Source organism: Portunus trituberculatus, chromosome 44, assembly GCF_017591435.1.
Source record: "Portunus trituberculatus isolate SZX2019 chromosome 44, ASM1759143v1, whole genome shotgun sequence".
Lineage (NCBI taxonomy): Eukaryota > Metazoa > Arthropoda > Malacostraca > Decapoda > Portunidae > Portunus > Portunus trituberculatus.
In genome coordinates, this window is record NC_059298.1 from 17,268,122 (window position 1) to 17,291,146 (window position 23,025).

The 23,025-nt window shown below is 38.9% G+C and overlaps 1 protein-coding gene across 4 annotated transcripts in view; it reads left to right on the plus strand.

Moving 5' to 3' along the window:
* LOC123518545 (folliculin-like) overlaps positions 1–23,025 on the plus strand; it is a 96,857-nt gene that overhangs the window by 21,533 nt on the left and 52,299 nt on the right. For 3 of the 4 annotated variants that reach the window (XM_045279373.1, XM_045279371.1, XM_045279374.1), the window contains exons 5-6: positions 8,058–8,167; positions 9,618–9,729. In XM_045279373.1, coding sequence (XP_045135308.1) covers positions 8,058–8,167; positions 9,618–9,729 — 222 coding nt within the window. The remainder of the gene's footprint in view (positions 1–8,057; positions 8,168–9,617; positions 9,730–23,025) is intronic. The other variant, XM_045279372.1, reaches the window with a different exon arrangement.

Below are 23,025 nucleotides of genomic sequence, written 5' to 3' on the forward strand. Positions count from 1 at the left end.
AATAAATGAAGGAAAAGTTCCACAAGTGTGGAGGAGAGCCAATGTAATACCGATATTTAAAGGAGGAAAGGCAACTGAACCACTAAACTACAGACCAGTGTCACTTACAAGTGTCGTAGGGAAGTTATGTGAAATAATTATCAAAGAAAAATGGGTTAAATTTCTAGAAGAGGAGCAAGTCATATCGAACAGACAACTTGGATTCAGGATAGGGCAGTCATGTTTGTCAAACTTGATAAGCTTCTACTCCAGAGTTATTGCAGGACTTGAAAACAGAGATGGATGGGTAGACACAGTATACCTGGACATTAAAAAGGCATTTGATAAAGTCCCTCATGGAAGACTTCTTTGGAAACTAGAGAACATATGAGGACTGCGTGGAACCTTGCTCGAATGGGCAAGAGATTATTTGAAGGTTAGAGAAATGAGAACTGTGATCAGAGATACATAATCATCTTGGAGTAAAGTAACTAGCGGAGTGCCACAAGGGTCAGTGTTAGCCCCCATTATGTTTCAAGTTTTATGTAAATGACATTCACATTGGGATAAATAGCTATATGAATTTATTCGCTGATGATGCAAAGTTGGTAAAAGTTATCAAAACCAGAGAGGACTGTATACTGCTACAGGAAGATTTTAAACAAGATCTATGAATGGAGCAAGAAGTGGAAATTGGAGTTTAATGCCAAGAAATGTCACGTAATGGAACTAGGAAAGAGTAAGAGAAGACCAGTATGGAACTATTTGATAGGGCAAGAGGAAATAACGAAGACAAAAGAGGAAAAAGATCTTGGAGTGATCATACAAGAAAATCTGAGCCCTGATAAACACATAAACAAGATATTTGGACTATCATATAAGATGTTGACTGATATAAGAGTGGCATTTCATTACATGGATAAAGATATGATGAAAAAAATCATCACAAGCATGATACGTCCAAGGCTGGAATATGCAGCAGTGGTATGGTCTCCGAGCTCTAAAAAAGATATGAGAAAACTGGAAAGGATACAGAAGATTGCTACAAAGATGGTGCCGAAATTAAAGGACCTCACATATGAAGAACGATTGAAGGAAATGGGACTGCCAACCTTACAAGATAGAAGAGAATGTGGGGACCTAATAACAATGTATAAGATAGTAAATGATATTGAAAAGATAGACAAAGAAGACCTGGTGCTGTTGACAGAAGAAGATGGAAGGACAAGAGGACATGAAAAGAAGATCAGGATGAGGCAGTGTGTGAAGGATATTGGAAAATACAGTTTTCCACACAGAACGGTGGAAAAATGGAATGCATTGGATAATGAAATTGTCGCACCACATAGTGTGTATAACTTTAAAGAAAAACTAGATAAATGGAGATATGGAGACGGGACACTATGAGCCCTGCTCGAACCCTGTACAATACAACTAGGTAAATACACAAACACACACACACACACACACACACTCACACACACCAAGTTTTTTTGGAGGATGAGAAATGGGAGGCTAAAGAAGTGGTGGATAAAACAGACGGAATAGACATTACATGGAAGAAAGAGACTAGGAATGGAATACAAGTGACTTACATGAATATAGATGGATTTCTGTCTAAGAGGCTAGAATGTATTGATTACCTAAGAAATAATGAACCGGACATAATGTGTGTGGTGGAAACAAAGCTAAGGCCCAAAATAAAGCTAGATTGGTTTGTTGTAAAACACTACAAAGTATGGAGAAATGATAGAAAAAATAAAGGAGGTGGTGGTATAATGGTTCTTACTAAGGAAGATCTGATAGTGAAGGAGGTGAACTATAGTAAGAGAAATGAGGAAGTGATAAATGTGCTTATAACAGATGGTAAGAGGGACATTAATATTATAACAGTATACATACCACTCAGAACCAGTGCTTGGGAATATGAACAGTACCAAATGGTGATGAGAAATACTCTAGACAGAATAAAGCAAGAACTCAACAGAAAGGATAGAGTGATGATAGTTGGGGACTTTAATTGTAAAGAAATAGTGTGGGAGGACTACGAAGTGGTGAACGGTGGTGAATGGGCAGAGGAATTGTTAAATGTAGCAACAAATAACTTGATGACACAGTGGGTGAGATCACCAACAAGGTGCAGGGGACAAGATGTTGCAGCAAGGTTGGATTTGGTATTTACCAGGGGCATCTCTCTAAAAGAGGAAATTGAACATGAATGTCCCTTGGGGAAAAGCGATCATGATGTCCTAAGCTTTGAGCTGGATACGGAATTAAGCACAAATAAGATTGTGGAACGCAGGGAGGAAAAATTAAATTATATTAGGGCAAATTATAACCATATAATTGACTGGTCCGTGGTATACCAGGAAAGGGATATGTAATTGAAATACGATAAATTTATGGATTTATATAACTCTGCTGTGAAAAAGTTTGTGCCATATCATAGAAAGAGGACTTTAAATAATAAACAGTGGTTTAATAGAAATTGTGAAGAAGCAAAAAAGAACAAAGAAAAGGCATGTAAGAAACTTAAGAAAAACAGTGATGTATTATCAAGAGAAGTTTACAAAACAGCAAGGAATAGATATGTTGAAGTGAGGAGAACAGCACAAAAGGAATATGAACAGAGGGTGGTGGAAAACTGTGATAGTGACCCTAAAATGTTTTACAAATTCATAAATGGAAAACTAAATATAAGGGAGGCAATAGAAATGGTAAAAAATGGGGAAGAAGTATATGAGGATGCTAGAGATATAGCTGAAATTTTGAACGACAACTTTTGCAAAGTGTTTACAAAGGAGGAGCATTTTATAGGAGAAAGGCCTACAGAAATAAAGCAAATGCAGGACATCATGGTTACTAAGGAAGATGTAAGGAAAATTATAAGCAATTTGGATATTAATAAATGAATGGGGCCTGATGGCATATCTGGGAGGTTGCTAAAAGAATGTAAGGATCAATTGTTGATATTGTGGAAACCTCCATACGATCAGGAATAGTCCCGAAAGAGTGGAAAAGAGCTGACATTGTGCCTATATATAAGAATGGTAGTAGAATGGAACCCCTAAATTATAGACCAGTATCGTTGACTAGTATATTGTGCTAGATATGTGAAGAAGTAATTAAAGCTAAGTGGAGTGAGTATCTAGAAAGTGGAAACATTCTGAGTGAAAGACAGTTTGGTTTCAGAAAAGGAAGATCGTGCGTATCCAATTTATTATGTTTTTATTCAAGAGTGACTGACATACTACAACATAGAGAGGGATGGGTGGATGCTATCTACCTGGACTTGAGAAAGGCCTTTGATAAAGTACCACACAATAGACTGATGTGGAAACTAAAGAAGAATTGAGGAGTAAATGATAAACTAGCAAAATGGATGGAAAATTACTTAGTGGGAAGAGAAATGAGAACAGTGGTGAGAAGGAGGTAACCAGTGGAGTTCCACAAGGGTCAGTGCTTGGTCCCATCATGTTTGTGATTTATGTTAATGATATGTCAGTAGGAATTGACAGTTACATGAACATGTTTGCGGACGATACTAAAATTATGAGGAGAGTAAAGAATGTGGAAGATTGTAACAAGTTACAGGAAGATGTTGATAAAATATATGAGTGGAGTAAAGAGTGGCAGATGGAATTTGATATAGACAAGAGCCATGTTATGAAAACAGGAAGAAGTAGATACAGACCAAACAGGGATTACAGGCTGGGTGATTAGAAAATTAAAGAGACCAATGAGGAGAAAGACTTAGGAGTAACCGTGCAAAACACTTTGTCACCGGAGAAACACATTAACAAGATATTTGGGAAAACATATAATGCTTCAAAATATTGGCCTTGCATTCCACTACCTAGATGAAGGAATGATGAAGAAGATATTATGTACCTTAATAAGACCCCAGTTAGAATATGCAGCTTGTGTCTGGTCACCGCATATGAAGAAAAATGTAAAGAAGGTGGAAAGGGTACAGAGGCTGACAACAAGGATGGTACCAGGACTCAGGGAGTTAGACTATGAGGAAAGACTGAGGAAGCTGGGGCTGACCACATTAGAAGAGAGAAGAACAAGAGGGGACATGATAACTATGTATAAATTGGTGAACAAGATTGACATATTGGACAGAGAGTTGATAAAGGTGACCACAAGTAATCATCTCCGGGACATGGAAAAAATTAATAAAAGACATCTGTCTAAATGACGTGAGAAAAACAGTTTCCGCATCGTAGTATTGATAAGTGGAATAAACTGAGCAGTGATGTCGTTGACGTGTGTGTCAATCAGATGAAAGAGAGGTATGACAGAGTGGACAAGGAGACAGGACACAGAGAGCTTAGCTCGGTAATACCTGTAATACACAAACACACACACACACACACACACACACACACACACACACACACACACACACACACACACACACACACACACACACACACACACACACACACACACACACACACACATGGATATGAGACTGAGGAAGTGGTTCATAACCCAGAAAAGTACAGCAAGAAAGGACTAAAGAAACTTACGTATGAGCGAATGTAATGTATTCCAACATAAATGGAGTGATATCGGGGATTTTAGAACTCAACGATTACTTGAGGGACAAGAACCCAGATATTGTGGGTCTTACTGAAACAAAACTGAGAGAGGGAGAAGACCTGATGATGGTTGGAGAAGGAAATATAATGTTTGGAAAAGAAATAGAGTAGGTAAGATGGGAGGAGGAGTGATGTTGCTGGTTAAAAAGATATAAAGGTGGATCAAGTGAAAGAAGGTATGGGAAAGGCAGAAGTGCTAAAGATCAGAGCAGAAACTAATGAAGGAAAAAGAGGCACTACATAGTGGTGTACGTACCACCTAAGACAAATGCATGGTCAGTACAGGAATATGAAGAAATGATAAGTGATACAGGAACATGTCTGGAAGAAATGTTGGGTGGCTGTGAACGAACTATAATGATGGGAGATTTTAATTGTAAAGAGGTGTGTTGGGAGGACTGGTCAATGGAAGGATCAGAGACAACATGGGGAAATACACTATTGACACTGGCAATGGAAAATGTGTTAACTCAGTGGGTCAAAGAAGATACTAGGTTTGGAGGAGAGGGAGCATCGTCAAGACTGGACTTGGTCTTTAGTACAGAGCCAATGGTCATTGAGGAGATGAGGGTGGAGTGCCCTTTAGCAAAGAGTGATCATGCAGTTTTGGAGTTCAAGGAGAAATCTAGAAGAAATGAAGAATATAAAGTGGGAAGATGGAATTATGCCAAGACAGATTTTGGAAACCTAAAGAAATTCTTTCAAGAGACAAATTGGATGAAATTCAAGAGTGCTAAGGGAGCAAATGAAAAGTGGAAGGAATTTATAAAAATATACAAAGAAGGTGAGAAAAAATTTGTACCAATAAGACAACATAGAGAAGTTGGAAAGCAGGACTGGTTTAACGATAGATGTGAAAAGGCTAGAACAAGAAAAGAGGATGCATGGAAGAGGTGGAGAAGGAAAAGACGGATTAAGCAGTGGGAAAGTTACAAAAGAGCAAGAAATGAATATGTGTTGATTAGAAGAGAAGAAAGAAAGAAACAAGAAAAGGATATAATTGATAAATGTAAAGACCAACCAAGGCTTTTTACAGACATGTGAACAACAACATCAAAAATAGAGAAAGTATTGAAAGTTTAGAAGTAAATGGAGTATGCAGTGAGGATCCCAGGAAATGGCAGAGGCTATGAATGGATGCTTTCGGAAGGTATTCACAAAGGAGACTGCTTTTGACAAACCACTGGTAATGGAACAGAAAGGGATTATGAAGGAGTTTCAAGTAACTGTGGAGGAGATCAAGAATATGATGGGGAGTTTAGAAGTGAGAAAAGCTGTGGGACCTGATGGGGTATCAGGATGGATTTTAAGAGAATGCAGGAGCAACTGGCAGAAAAAGTTTGTGAAGTAATTGATGCCTCATTAAGGGAAGGTGTAGTGCCCCAAGACTGGAAAAGAGCTAACATTGTCCCAATTTATAAATCAGGTAACAAGAGAGACCCATTGAACTATAGACCAGTGTCACTTACAAGTGTGGTAGCTAAGATGTGTGAGAGGGTGGTGAAGAATAGATGGACAGACTTCTTGGAGAAAATGACATACTTTGTGAGTGTCAATTTGGTTTTAGAAAAGGGCGTTCATGCACGACAAACCTGATATGTTACTATTCGAGGGTGATAGATGTAATACAGGAAAGAGATGGTTGGGCTGATGGAATATATCTGGATTTAAAAAAGGCCTTTGATAAGGTACCACACCGGAGACTGATCTGGAAACTTGAAATGGTAGGAGGAGTGCATGGCAGTTTACTAAAATGGATGGAAGACTTTTGGTAGGAAGAGAAATGAGAACAATAATTAAGGACAGACCATCAGAATGGGGCTTGGTGGAGAGTGGAGTTCCACAGGGATCAGTGTTGGCACCAGTAATGTTCGCGGTCTACATAAATGACATGGTGGATGGGGTGTCCAGTTATGTGAGCCTATTTGCAGACGATGCAAAATTGTTAAGAAAAGTGAGATGTGACAAAGATTGCGAACTACTCCAGGAAGACTTGGACAGAATATGGAAATGGAGCTGTACATGGCAAATGGAGTTCAACACAACAAAATGCAAGAAATTAGAGTTTGGCAAGAGTGAAAGAAGAATCAGGAGTATGTACAAGATAGGAAATGAAGACATAAAACCAGTCATGAAGAAAAGACCTTGGGGTGACAATTACCAATGACCTATCGCCAGAGAGACATATAAACAAAATAATTGGAGAAGTATTGAACTTATTGAGGAACATAAGAGTGGCGTTCAGATATTTAGATGAAGAAATGATGAAGAAAATAATTACTGCAATGATAAGACCAAGGCTTGAATATGCAACAATACAGTGGGCTCCGAACTTAAAGAAACACATAAGAAAACTAGAGAAAGTACAGAGGGCTGCAACAAAATGGTGCCTGACTTAAGAGATTTGACTTATGAAGACAGACTGAACAGAATGCAACTTCCGACCCTGGAAAACAGAAGAGAAAGGGGAGACCTGATAGCAATATACAGAGTGATGATTGGCATGGAAAAATGGATAGGGAAGATCTGTGTATGTGGAATGAAAGAATGTCGAGAGGGCATGGGAAAAAACTAAAATGGCCACTTATAGGAGAGATGTGAAAATATAGCTTCCTCATAGAAGGGTGGAAGCATGGAATAGTTTAGACGTGGAAGTGGTCAACGCAAGGAATATTCATGATTTTAAGAAAAAGCTGGACATTAGTAGATATGGAGACGGGACAGTACGAGCATAGCTCTTTTCCCGTATGTTACAATTAGGTAAATTAGGTAAATACACACACACACACACACACACAGGACAATGGATATCTGGAATGGATTGAGTGAAGAGAATGTAACAGCAGAAAGTTGGATAAATGTAGGTATGGAGACAGGTCACTATGATTGATGCTGAAACCCTGTAATATGGAACTGGGTAAATACACACATTATTTTTAATGTTTTTGAGAACCAGTTATGTACATTTTCTGCAAGTCATGTTAATATCATCTCATCATGGATTCATTCTAAGACATGTTTATTTGTTAAAATGCACTGTAGATACAATATTAAGGATACATACATGTGTGTTTGTTTACCACAGTAGTGATGTTTTGGAGACAGAAGGTTAGAGTGTATGGGATGCCAGCATTGGCACGTGTTGGTTATGATATGGACTATAAAATTCCACACAGTATTCCTCATTATTTTAATTGTTTGTGAAACATTATGTTGCCGGTTGCATGAGTTTTTTTTTTCCTTATTTAGAAAAGGGCATAGGGATATAAGGAACATTTTGAAGGGGGGTGTACCATCTTAGGGAGAATTAAAAGGTTTGTAGGGGGCAAATGAATTATTTGTGAATTTTCAGTGTTCATAGGTATCGATTATCAAACACCCTCAAATACTTAGTGCTGACTTTTTTATGTTTACATTACTTGATTTCCTGACATGGCATCAAATAAGTTATATACATTACACATACAGGTATGTCCTGGAAAAGAGGGACCCATATATTTTGGTGATGAGGCAAGAGGCCATGTACTGTCTTATACTTTCTTCCTGAGAGATGTCCAGGCCAGGGGTTTCCAGAGGTGGTGAGTAGAAATTTTCTGTCTTTATACACTGCTAGAGTTTAAGAGGTTGACCAAAATTCAGTGAAAAAGGCCAGATCATCAGTAGAATGGTCACACCTGTACCCACATTGCAACCAGATAAAAGTTTGTGAAGTGGTAGATGTTTAAGGGGACTGTCCGGTGGCCATGGTATCGAAAAATCTGATAAAAATTGAAAATCCCCAAAACACCACCAGAGCATCCCCAAACATATGGCAACATAGTGATGGAGTATTTTGGGGAAAGACACTAAAATACGTGGGGTATTTAAACTTTAAAGGGCCCCTGCCATGAACAGGGGCCTTCCCCACTCTCTGTACCATAAATGATGATAATAAGCACGGAAAAACCCATGGAATGTGGTTTCTTTGGTAAGGAAAGGTGGGCGCTGGCAACTCGGTACTATGGCGTACACAGGAACACATTTTCCATTTCAGTGTCCATGTGACTGCGATGGTAGGAGGATCTATTGAGTATCTCGCCTGTTATTTCACACCTTGCAAGCCACAATTCAGCCTATTTTACTTACCTTTTTTGCCTTACAATATCTAAACAAACGGTGCAAGTGGAAATTACAAGATGTAATGACCATGCATGGATGGGAGACACCCTCGCCTTCGAACGACTAATAACTACAATCATTGTAGGGGCGGCCAGGTGCCATATGAGTCGTACAGAATATTCTAAACATGCCTAAAAAGTATATATGATGCACATAGTAGTGTATGAGCATGAAATATCAAACCCAAATAAATGTACAGGGTCATAGAGGACGAAAAATGCCTTTTTCTCAGTTTCCACTTTTTTATCATTCAAATTGAATCTTCTCCAACATTTCTCAATGGATTTTCAATTTTGAGGTATCATTTTGAAGCTCAATGAAGCTGCTACATTTTCACCTCATAGAATTAGGAATTTTATTTTTCAAGTGCCGCAATATAATTTATATAAAAAAATTTAAGAAAAATAAAAAAATTCATAATGGCCATCAAAATAAAAAAATAAAAATTCTATGAGATAAAAAGTTTTGGTATATGACATACTTCATAACCGTATTTGCAAAATTGAAATATGTCCTCTAGTGACAAAATTTATAGGAAAAATATATTTTTCAAAAAATTGATTTTTTATTTTTCATGCAGTTATTTATGGGTCAATTCGCTTGTAACTACTAAACTAACATAGTGTAATAAACATCTATCAGCGAAAATAAATTACCCACGTACCTCTTTATTTTCGATTTTTCAAAAACCTCACTGGACGGTCCCCTTAAGGATTTTTCTGAAGCAATAGCATGTTAGTCTAAAGAGAAAGTTTTACAGTTCATTAATAGTTATCATGATTACCTACCTTATTAAAAAGTCTTTTCTTTTTACTTTGCTATTAAAAATTATTTTATTACTGAAATCTAAACTATTGCTTTATTTTGCAGGTACAGCATTATGGTGCTTATGAAGGACAAAATGCTCTTGTTAAACTCGTGGCCATTTATTGTAAAGCACCTCAAGCAGATCATCACCAATCTTCAAGACAGTGCTTCCAAGGTAAGCTCAGTAATGAACATGTGAATAGTGTTTATAGCTGACCCTCAATTGATTTGTGTAATTTGTATAATCTGTGTACAGTACTGTCCAATAATTTATGGGTAGCTCCACACACACACACACACACACACACACACGGCCCGGTAGCTCAGTGGTTAGAGCGCTGGCTTCACAAGCCAGATAACGGGTTCGATTCCCTGGCCGGGTGGAGATATTTGGGTGTGTCTCCTCAGTGTAGCCCTGTTCACCTAGCAGTGAGTAGGTACGGGATGTAAATCGAGGAGTTGTGACCTTGTTGTCCCGGTGTGTGGTGTGTGCCTGGTCTCAGACCTATCCCAAGATCGGAAATAATGACCTCTGAGCTCGTTCCGTAGGGTAACGTCTGGCTGTCTCGTCAGAGACTGCAGCAGATCAAACAGTGAATTACACACAGAATGGGACCATATCAAGAAGGAACAGTGAGACCAATTAAGATATTACTAAAATCACAAGCAGCAGCAGAAGAAGTACTATATAGAAAAATGAAACTCAGAGAAACAGAAGGTTGCAAAGATATATATATATATATATATAAAGAAAAATAGAAACGTGGAGGAAAGGAAGAGACACAATGAACTGGTGGCAGAAGCAAGAGAAAAAAATAATGAAAGGTCAGAGGAGGAGAAGAAGGCATTTTTTTGGAGAATTATAGGAGACAGGATAAGGAAATGGTATATAAAAGAGAAAGAAGAGAAAAGAATGGAGCAAGTTTAACTAAAATGATAAGAACAAGAGATTAAAATGATGTATACAAACATAGATGGGATTTTATCTAGTAAATTAGAATTAAGAGATTACATAAAGAAAGAAGAACTAAAAATGATAAGAACAAGAGATTAAAAATGATGTATACAAACATAGATGGGATTTTATCTAGTAAATTAGAATTAAGAGATTACATAAAGAAAGAAGAACCAGATATTGTATGCCTGGTAGAAACAAAGTTAAATGAAGCAATAAAAATAGACATAGATAAAAGGTATAATATATGGAGGAGAGACAGAGTGGGTAAAGGAGGAGGAGGAGTCATGATGATGTTAAGGAAGGAGATAGTGGTAAATCAAGTGGAGTTTGGGGAAGGAAAATCAGAAATACTGTATGTTAAGATGCATATTAACAAAAGGAGTTAACAATCATTGGAACATATGTGCCACCAAAACAAACTCATGGACTAACCAAGAATATAGAGACATGATAGATGACACAATAAGGAGTCTTACAAGAATCATTAAGGAAAGGAGAAAAGTGATATTGGTAGGAGATTTCAACTGTAAGGAGGTAGACTGGGAAAATTATGAAAGTGGTATGGGGAAGATGCCTGGGAGATAGATTCCTGAACCTAATGATAGATAATTTGATGGTCCAAAGAGTAAAGGAAAACACAAGATTCAGAGGAAACGATGAGCCGGCAAGATTAGACCTAGTTTTACAAGGGATATACCAATTAACGATGATATAAGATACAAGTGCCCATTGGGAAAGAGTGACCATGTAATATTAGAAATGGATATAGAAGAAGGAAAGGAAGATAGAGATGAATCATACAAAGGAGACCGATTAAATTACAGAAAGGCTGATATTGAGAATCTCAAGAACTATTTTAAAACGTAAACTGGGAGGAGATGGAAAACTCATTAACGGTTCAAGAGAAATATAACTTATTTTTGGAAATATACAAAACTGGGGTCAGGAATATGTTCCAAATATAGACCTAAAGAAGAAGGAAAGAAAGATTGGTTTAATGCAAGATGTGCTAGGGCAAAGGAGAAACGAGATGGAGCATGGAAAAGGTGGAGAAGAAACAGACATCCAGAAAATAAGGAAAACTTCAAAACAGCAAGAAATGAATATGCTAAGGTGAGAAAGGAAGAAGAAAAGAACTATGAAAAGGACATTGTCGAAAAATGTAAGGAACAACCAAAATTGTTCTACAGATTCATAAATGGAAAAATAAGACAAAAAGAAACAATAGAAAGGTTAAAAGGAGAAAACGGAATGGTGGAAGACCCAAAAGTATGGCAGAACTGTTAAATAGTAAATTTCATGAGGTCTTTACTAAGGAATCCAAATTTGAAAGACCACAGGGTAATAGAGACTGTCCATATGAAAGAGATTAAAGTAACCAAGCTTGAAATAAAAAGTTGATGACGGAATTGGATGAGGAAAAGGCAATGGGACCGGATGAAGTCTCAGGCAGAATACTGAAAGAATGTAGGGAAGAACTAGCAAGTCCAATATACAACATCATAAAATGCTCAATAGAAAATGGAACAGTGCCAGTGGAGTGGAAAAGAGCTGAGGTGGTTCCCATATATAAGAGCGGAAGGAAGGAAGAACCTTTAAATTACAGACCGGTATCACTAACTAGTGTAATATGCAAGATGTGTGAAAAAGTAATAAAGAAGCAATGGATTGAGTTTCTTGAAGACAACAAAATATTATCAAATAGCCAATTTGGTTTTAGAAAAGGTCGGTCATGTGTGACAAATTTATTGAGTTTCTACTCTAGAATAGTTGATAAAGTACAAGAGAGAGAGGATGGGTTGACTGTATTTATTTAGATCTAAAAAAGGCTTTTGATAAAGTGCCACATGAAAGATTACTATGGAAGTTAGAGGAGAAGGGTGGCTTAAAGGAAGCACATTGAGATGGATGAAGAATTACTTAAGGGGGAGAGAAATAAGGACGATAGTTAAAGATATGAAGTCCAAGTGGAGAACAGTAGACAGCGGAGTGCCACAGGGGTCAGTATTGGCACCAATACTTTTTCTCGTATATATAAATGACATGCCAGAGGGAGTGAACAGCTACATAAATCTGTTTGCGGACGATGCGAAACTGTGCAGAGTCATTAAACAAAAAGAGGATTGTGAAATACTACAGGAAGACTTAAACAAGATCTGGAAATGGAGCAAAAAATGGGAGATGGAATTCAATGTGGACAAAAGCCATGTCATGGAAATGGGAAAAAGTAAAAGACGACCAGTGGGAATCTATAAGATGGGAGATGGAGTAGAACTAGAAAAAGTAAAAAAGGAAAAGGACTTGGGAGTGATAATGGAAGAAAATAATCAACCGGTAAGTCATATTGATAGAATTTTCAGAGAGGCGTATAATTTGCTAAGGAATATTGGAGTAGCATTTCACTATATGGACAAGGAAATGATGAAGAAATTGATAAGTACTAAAATAAGACCTAGATTGGAATATGCAGGAGTTGTGTGGACTCCCATAAAAGAAACACATAAGAAAATTAGAGACTACAAAAATGGCTACAAGAATGGTTCCAGAATTTAAAGGGATGGCATATAAGGAGAGACTAAAGGCAATGGATCTACCAACCTTGGAGCAGAGAAGAGAGAGGGGATCTGATACAAGTTTATAAATTGATTAATGGAATGGATGAAGTGGATAATGAGAAACTGATCCTGAGAGAAGAATATGACTTTAGAAGCACAAGATCGCATAGTAAGAAACTAAGGAAGGGACGATGTCTGAGAGATGTTAAAAAATTTAGTTTCCCGCAAAGATGTGTTGAGACTTGGAACAGTTTGAGTGAGGAAGTGGTGTCAGCAAAGAGTGTGCATAGTTTTAAAGAAAAATTGGATAAGTGTAGATATGGAGACGGGACCACACGAGCATAAAGCGCAGGCCCTGTAAAACTACAACTAGATAAATACAACTAGGTAAATACACACACACACACACACACACACTGAAGGGTACTGAAGGGCGATCAGAGCGAGTGAACGAGTCCATCATGACCATGAAATTCTCTGGGGTGCGCAACCCTTTGATGGACTCGACGACCCCTATAGTCCTTGAAGGACTGCCGACATATAGGGCAGGTGGGACTATTACCGTCTCCCATAATTGCTGCCAATGCCGGAAGCGTTTCACAACCAACAGACTAGAAAGGTGTGTACGCAGCAGATCACTGGGAAGAGAACCCAGAGGAGGGAAAGTGTTTGCCGCGGATTAATTTTTAGATCTATTCTAAAAGTTAATCCACGTTGCCCAGCAGGAGGCCACGAGGAGGCCCTTTCCCTTTAACTAGCTCAAAGACTTCACAACTCGCGTAGTAAATTGGCCTGGGCGTGTACATAAGAGTGATTGGAGGTGTGGAAACCTGCGCACTCCAAGAGACAGAGCGGGAACCACACAAAGGCCAGCCATAACAGCCGCCAACGCATCCCACCACACACACGTAGCTACCAGGCCTGGCCCACAGTGTACACCACCACACACCCCACATGCTCCCAGGAAGAGTGAAATAAAATGGATAGACCGATAAGAAACAAGTTACCAAATTCAAAATATGTCGATGAGGCTCAGGGAGCGAAACCGAAAGTGGCCAGCCAAAACATGAGCCCATCTTCAACGGGAGCAATGATGCAGGGTAGACTGGTAATGTTGGAAAAGAGATTTGAGGAGTTGGTGAAGGAATTAAAAGTTCAGAGGAGTGAGGAGGAGCAGGATAGAGAATTCTGCAAGGCTTTGAAGGAAAGAATTAGGAGACTGGAGGAAAATGAAAAACGATTGGTGGATGAGAATGCACACTTGAGAGTGGAGGTTGAAAAATACAAGAGATGATTGGAGGAGAAAATGGAGAGAGTAGTAAAGGAGAAAGACAACTTTAAGGAAATGATCAGTGAGCAGAATGAAAGGTTTGAGAGGGAGTGGGAATTGAAGAAAACACAATGGACTGAGGCGAGGGAAGCAGAGATGGTGGGATTACAAGAAATAATTAAAGATCAGTTGAAGGAGGACAAAAAAGAAAGGTCCAAGGAAATGGTTAATGTTATGAAGAATAAGGAAACATTGCTAAGAGAAATAGCGGAAAAGAAGAAGAGCTTGTTAATATTTGGGATGAAAGAACAAAATATAACATATAAGCCTAAGAGAATTAAGGAAGAATTAAAAACGGTAAGAGATCTGTTAAAAAATCTAAATGATGATGAAAAAAAAGGCCTACAAGAAGAAGTGGAAGAGATCCATAGACTGGGTCCGTATAAGGAGGGAGTGAGCAGGCCGATTAAAGTAGTACTGAAGTCACAACAATCTGCGGAGGATATCCTATATAGAACATCAAAGTTAAGAGAGATAGAAGGTTGTAAAGAGGTGTTGTGAAAAAATAGAAATGAGGAAGAGAGGAGAAGATATAAGGAATTGTTGGAAGAGGCGAAAAGGAAAAATGATGAACGGTCTGAAGAAGAAAAAGAAAAGTTTTTTTGGAGAGTTATAGGAGAGGGAGTCAGAAAGTGGTATGTGGACAGAAGGAATGCGGAGGAACCCCTAGAGGGAGCAGTGGGTGGACCGTAATGTATACTAATATAGATGGGATACTGTCAAGTAGATTGGAATTGCAAGACTATATGATGGTGGAGAAGCCTGATATAGTGTGTTTGACTGAGACAAAATTACATGAAAAAACAAAGGTAAATTTGGATAATAAATGTAATATATGGAGAAAGGATAGAGAGTAAAGGTGGAGGAGGAGTTATGATTATGACGAAGAAAGAGATAAATGTGGATAAGGTTTGGTATGGGAAGAACAATGCAGAAGTGATAAGCATAAGGATAAAAAGTGATGGAAAATAATTAATAATCATGGTGACCTATGTACCTCCTAAAACAAATTCTTGGACATTAAGGAATACGACAATATGATCAAGGATACTTTACAGAGTTTGGAAAGTGTATTATCTGGAAAAAGAAAGCTGATACTAGTAGGAGATTTCAATTGTAAGGAGGTGGATTTGGAAAATCTAGTAAGTGGTGTTGGAGAGGAAGCATGGGAGAGAGATTCTTAATCTAATGATGGAAAATATGATGGAACAGAGGGTGAAGGAAAATACTAGATATAGAGGAGATGATGAACCGGCTAGACTGGATTTGGTGTTAACAAGAGAAGTGTACCTATGTGGGGATATACAATTCAAATGTCCTTTGGGAAAGAGTGATCATGTGGTTATGGAAATGCAGATAGCAACAACACAGCGAAGGAAAGACGAGTCATACAGGAGTGGTAGATTAAATTATAGAAAGATGGACACAGAAAGTTTGAAAAATTATTTCAGAAAATTAGATTGGGAGGAGATGTTACAAATCAGAGAAGTGCAAAAAAAATATAAGATTTTTATGAAATATTATAAAGGAGTTATGACATTTGTACCAAAGTATAAACCGAGAGAGGAAGGAAGAAAGGATTGGTTTAATGCAACTTGTGTTAAGGCTAAGGAAAAGAAAGATGTGGCTTGGAAAAGATGGAAAAAGAGCAGGAATATACTAAATAAGGAGAATTATAGTGGCGAGAAATGAGTATGTGAGGGTAAGGAGGGAGGAAGAAAGAAAATTTGAAAAAAATATTGTAGACAAGAGTAAAGAACATCCAAAATTGTTTTACAGGTTCATAAATGAGTCCATTGAAAGGTTAAAAGGAATTGCTAAATAATAGGTTTCAGCAAGTATTTACTAAAGAAACAATGTTTGTAAAGCCTCAGAATGTACAAGGAAATGTGCACATGGATGACATTAAGATACCTAAAAAGGAGTTATATAAAATGTTGGAGGAACTTAAAGATGATAAAGCGATGGGACCAGATGAAGTTTCAGGAAAATTATTGAAGGAATGTAGAGAAGAATTGATTGATCCATTATATGATATTATAAGGTGCTCATTAGAAACCGGGGAAGTACCAGTAGAGTGGAAAAAAGCTGAAGTGGTGCCCATTTATAAGGGAGGCAGTAAGGAAGAGCCTCTTAACCTGTTTCTCTAACAAGTGTGGTCGGTAAGATTTGTGAGAGGGTGATAAAGAAATATTGGATACGGTTCCTGGAGGATCATAAGTTATTATCGGATCATCAATTTGGCTTCAGGAAAGGGAGGTCATGTGTAACAAATCTACTGAGCTTTTATTCAAGAGTGGTTGACAAAATACAGGAGAGAGAGGGATGGATGGACTGTGTATATTTTTTTTTTTTTTTTTTTTTTTTTACATTACAAGGGCACTGGCCAAGGGCAAACAAAGTGTTGGAAAAAAAAATCCGCTGGTTGCCAGGCCCTGTTAAGAGGAAAGTAGAAAGAGAAAAACAAAAAATCTAAAGGAGGGTCCAGTTAACGTAAGAGGTGTCTTGACACTCCTCTTTTGAAAGAGTTTAAGTCATAGGCAGGTGGAAATACAGACACAGGTAGAGAGTTCCAGAGTTTACCAGTGTAGGGAATGAAGGAGTGAAGATACTGGTTAACTCTTGCATTAGGAAGATGGACAGAATAGGGATGAGAAGAAGTAGAGAGTCTTGTGCAGCGAGGCCGCAGGAGGGGAAGGCATGCAGTTAGCAAGTTCAGAAGAGCAGACAGCATGAAAACAGCGGTGAAGACAGATAAAGATGCAACATTGCGGCGGTGACTTAAAGAATCAAGACAGTCAGTTAGAGGAGAAGAGTTGATAAGACGAAAAGCTTTAGATTCCACCTTGTTTAGTAAAGCTGTGTGTGGATCCCCAGACATGAGAGCCATACTCCATACACGGGCGGATAAGGCCCTTGTACAGAGCAAGCAGCTGGGAGGAGAGAAAAATGGACGAAGACGCCATAGGACACCTAACTTCTTGGAAGCTGATTTAGCAAGAGTAGAGATGTGAAATTTCAGTTTAGATTTTTAGTGAAGGATAGACCGAGTGTGTTTAATGTAGAGGAGAGGGAAGTTGAGTGTTATTGAAGAAGAGAGGATAGTTGTCTGGAAGGTTATGTCGAGTAGATAGTTGTAGAAATTGAGTTTTGAGGCATTGAACAAAACCAGGTTTTCTCTGCCCCAATCAGAAACAAGTGAAAGATCAGAAGTTAGGCGTCCTATAGCATCTCGCCTTGAGTCATTTAATTGTTGTTGGGTTGGGCGTCTGTTGAACGCTGTTGAATAATGCAGGGTGGTATCATCAGCATAGGAGTGGATAGGGCATTGAGTCAGATTTAGGAGATCATTGATGAATAATAGAAAGAGAGTGGGTGATAGGACAGAACCCTGTGGAACACCACTGTTGATAGTTTTAGGGAAGAACAGTGACCGTCTACTACAGCAGCAATAGAACGATCGGAAAGGAAACTGGAGATGAAGGTACAGAGAGAAGGATAGAATCCGTAGGAGGGTAGTTTAGAAATTAAAGATTTGTGCCAGACTCTATCGAAGGCTTTCGATATGTCAAGGCCGACAGCAAAGGTTTCACCGAAGTCCCTAAAGAGGATGACCAAGATTCAGTTAGGAAAGTAAGAAGATCACCAGTAGATCTGCCTTTACGGAAACCATACTGGCAATCAGAGAGAAGGTTGTGAGCTGATAGATGCCTCATTATCTTCCTATTAAGGATAGACTCAAAGGCTTTAGAAAGGCAGGAAATCAAAGCTATAGGGCGGTAGTTAGAAGGATTGGAGTGGTCACCTTTTTAGGGACAGGTTGAATGTGAGCAAACTTCCAGCAAGAAGGATAAATAGAAGTAGAGACACAGATGAAAGAGTTTGACCAGGCAGTGAGCGAGTTCGGAAGCACAGTTTTGAGAACAACAGGAGGGACTCCATCCGGACCGTAAGCCTTCCGAGAATCAAGGCCAGAGAGGGCCAGGAAAACGTCTTTATAAAGAATTTTAATTTTAGGGATGAAGTAGTCAGAGGGTGGAGGAGTAGGAGGAATATGCCCAGAATCATCCAAAGTTGAGTTGGTAGCAAAGGTTTGAGCGAAGAGTTCAGCTTTAGAAAAGAAGAGACAGCTGTAGAGCCATCTGGATGAAGTAAAGGAGGGAAAGACGAAGAAGTAAAGTTGTTAGAGATATTATTGGCTAGATGCCAGAAATCTCGAGAGGAGTTAGAATTGGAAAGACTTTGACATTTTCTATTGATGAAAGAGTTTTAGTAAGTTGGAGAATAGATTTGGCATGATTACGGGCAGAAATATATAGGGCATGAGTTTCAGCAGTTGGATGGCTACGGAACCGTTTGTGAGCCGCCTCTCTATCATTGACAGCACGAGAACAAGCAGAGTTAAACCAAGGCTTTTAGCTTTAGGGTTAGAGAAAGTATGAGGAATGTATAGCTCCATGCCAGAGATAATCACCTCTGTTATGCGCTCGGCACAAAGAGAAGGATCTCTGACATGAAAACAATAATCATCCCAAGGAAATCAGAATAGTACTGCCTTAGTTCCTCCCACTTAGCAGAGTTAAAATGCCAGAAGCACCTCCGCTTAGGCGGGTCCTGAGGCTGCACTGGAGTGATAGAACTGGTAACGGAAATTAGATTGTGGTCGGAGGAGCCCAACGGAGAGGAAAGTTTAACAGAGTAAGCAGAAGGGTTGGAGGTTAGGAAAAGATCAAGAATGTTGGGCGTGTCTCCAAGGCGGTCAGGAATACGGGTAGGGAACTTCACTAGCTGCTCTAGGTCATGAAGGATAGCAAAGTTGAAGGTTTGTTCACCAGGTTGGTCAGTGAAAGAAGATGAAAGCCAAAGCTGGTGGTGAACATTGAAATCCCTAAAATGGAGATCTCAGCAAAAGGAAAGTGAGATAAGATGTGCTCCACCTTGGAAGTCAAATAGTCAAAGAATTTTACATAGTCAGAGGAATTAGGTGAGAGGTATACAGCACAGATGAATTTAGTTAGAGAGTGACATTGAAGTCTTAGCCAGATGGTAGAAAATTCTGAAGATTCAAGATTGTGGGCACGAGAGCAAGTGGTGTCGTTACGCACGTATGCGCAACATCCAGCTTTGGATTGAAAATGAGGATAGAGCAAGTAGGAGGGAACAGAAAAGGGGCTGCTGTCAGTAGTCACAGACAACTGTGTTTCGGTTAGGAAGAGAAGATGAGGTTTAGTAGATTTAAAGAAAGCTTTTGACAAGGTACCTCACGAGAGACTGTTATGGAAAGTAGAGATTTATGGAGGACTGAAAGGAAAAGTGTTAAAGTGGATGGAAAACTACTTGAGATGGAGGGAGATGAGAACGGTAATAAGGGATGCAAAGTCGGACTGGTTGGTGGTGGAGAGTGGAGTCCCACAAGGTTCAGTGCTGGCACCAATACTTTTCCTTGTATATATTAATGACATGCCAGAGGGAGTAAACAGTTATATTAATTTGTTTGTGGATAATGCGAAGTTGTGTAGGTGTGTGAAGAGTGAGGAAGATTGTGAAATTTTACAGGCAGATCTAGATAAGATTTGGGAGTGGACCAAGAGGTGGCAAATGGAATTTAATCTGAGCAAAAGTCATGTGATGGAGATGGGGAAGAGTGGAAGACGGCCAAGAGGGTCATATAAGATGGGTGAAGGAGTAGTGTTGAAAAAGGTGGAAAAGGAAAAGGATTTGGGAGTGATAATACAAGACCATGGGCAGTTTGAAGCTCATATTGATAAGATGTTTGGAGAAACGTATAATTTGATAAGAAATATTGGATTAGTAGTAAGGGACATCGAAGACTGTAGGGAATTGCAGAAAGATATTGGTAAGATCTAGAAGTGGAGCCAAGAGTGAAAATTAGAATTTAACACCATGTAATGGAAATGGGTAAAAGTATTAGAAGACCTATGTGGGAATACAAAATGAGAGAAGAAATTATAATGAAAATTGGTGAAGAAAAAGAGCTGGGAGTAATTATGTAAGATCCTCCAGAAAGACACATAAATGGACTAACTAACATCAGGATGGCATTTCATTACATGGAGAAGAGTATGATGAAAAAGATCATAATCACTATGATAAGACCTAGACTAGAATATGCAGCAGTGGTATGGTATAGAAACAAAAAGATATCAAGAGAATAGAAAGAATCCAGAGGACCACTACAAAGATGGTCCCATAAATAAAGGATCTTTCCTATGAAGAAAGACCAAAGGAAATGGACTACCATCTGTGAAAGACAGATGGGAAAGAGGAGATCTAATAATGATGTGTAAGTTAGTGAACCATATAGAAATGATAGGTAGATAAGACCTGGTATCACTGACAGAGGATGGTGGTAGGTGAATAAGAGGACACTCCAAGAAAATCAAGAAAAGTCAGTGTTCAAGAAACACTAAATAGTTTAGTTTTCTACACAGGGTGGTGAATATTTGGAATGGATTGAGTGAAGAGATTGTAGCAGCAGAAAGTGTGCACAAATTTAAGGAAAAGATGGATAAATATAGATATGGAGACAGGTCACTATGAGCCCTGCTCAAACCCTGTAATATACAACTAGGTAAATACACACACACACACACACACACACACACACACACACACACACACACACACACACACACACACACACACACACACACACACACACACACACAGTTATATTAATTTGTTTGCGGATGATGCAAAGTTGTGTAGGTGTGTGAAGAGTGAAGAAGATTGTGAAATTTTACAGGCAGATCTGGATAAGATTTGGGAGTGGAGCAAGAGGTGGCAAATGGAATTTAATCTGAGCAAAAGTCATGTGATGGATATGGGGAAGAGTGGAAGATGGCCAAGAGGGTCATATGAGATGGGTGAAGAAGTAGTGTTGAAAAAGGTGGAAAAGGAAAAGGATTTGGGAGTGATAATACAAGACCATGGGCAGTTTGAGGCTCATATTGATAAGATGTTTGGAGAAATGTATAATTTGATAAGAAATATTGGATTAGCCTTCCATTATATGGATAAAGATAGGATGAAGAAATTAATTAGTACAGTAATTAGACCAAGATTGGAATATGCTGGAGTGGTTTGGTCCCCTTATAAAAAGAAGCATATAAGGAAGTTGGAGAGATTGCAGAGAATGGCAACAAAAATGGTTCCGGAATTGGCAGAAATGACCTATGAGGAGAGATTAAAAGAAATGAATTTGCTTACCTTGGAACAAAGAAGAGAAAGAGGAGATTTAATACAGGTTTATAAACTGTTGAACGGACTGGATGAAGTGGATAATGAGCAAATGATGTTGAGAGAGAAAAACTTAAATAGAACTACGAGATCGCATAGTAAAAAGATAGCTAAGGGAATATGCTTGAAGGATGTGAAGAAATATAGTTTCCCACAAAGATGTGTGGAGGTGTGGAATGGTTTGAATGAGGAGGTGGTGTCAGCGAGGAGTGTGCATAGTTTTTAAAGGAAAGTTGGATGTGTGTAGATATGGAGACGGGGCCACACGAGTATGATACCCAGGCCCTGTAAAATTACAACTAGGTGAATACACACATGACCAACTGGTAACAGAAATTGAGAATAACTAAATATGAAAAGGTCAGTGTTATGAATAAACCAGGAATTAAAAGAGATTTTAGAAATAAGAAAGCAAAATGATGCTCTTAAAACCACATGCCAGAACTTGCAGGATAAAGTGCAGCAAGGGGTTACAGAGAGGATAGAAGGTGGTCTAGGTGAAAACAAATTGAAAGAACTAAGAAATGAATGGAAACAAGAACAAGAGGTGGAAAAAGTAAAATTTTCAGTAGTGGTAAAGAGACAAATTCAGGAGAACACAAAAGTTGCTGTAATCTAAGTTATCAAAGAAAAGGGAAGTATAGTGCAGGATGTAGTGGACAAGAAAAAAAGCTTCATGATTTACGGGATGAGAGAAAAGAAAAATCCAAATAAATTCACAAGAGAACATGAAGAAAGGGAAATGGCCAAAATGGTTATCAAAAGGTACAAGACAGCACACAAGAATTTGACCAGGAGGTGGAGGTGTAGGTGTCCACGCGAGGTCTATAAACACCGTGTTTCTTATGACCCTTTATTCAAACTAGAATTTCACAAGTACATAACGAAACACCACCACGAAGCGAGGACATGCGTAACGTGGCAACCAGGAGGTATGAGGTACGCCAGTGGCACAGAGGCGTTCCTTTATCAGATATGCTGGAACACATAGCAGCTGTCCACTCAGAACTGTAGTCCAAATCGTGGCGATACAAAGCAGCAGCTCAGGACGTGGCAGCATGCAGTGACCAGTGACGGCAGCCCAGAAACGAGGCAGAGTGCAGTGACAGGGTGCAGTCCCAGAGTGCAGGATGCGTGCAGTATGTGTAGCTGCTGGAATCTGCTGCTGCCACAGCTCCACCTCCTTATATAGCCACCGGCCAGCGTGGATATGGTGACATGTCCAAAACTGTAGTGCTCACTTGTGCCGGTGCTTCACAAAATTGTGATGGGGCGTCGTGACAGCGGCTGGTTTCACAGCTTCGGAGCACTACAGTACTCTCCCCCTCCGATGAATCTGGGCGTGGGACGCTCCTGGGAAAAACACGA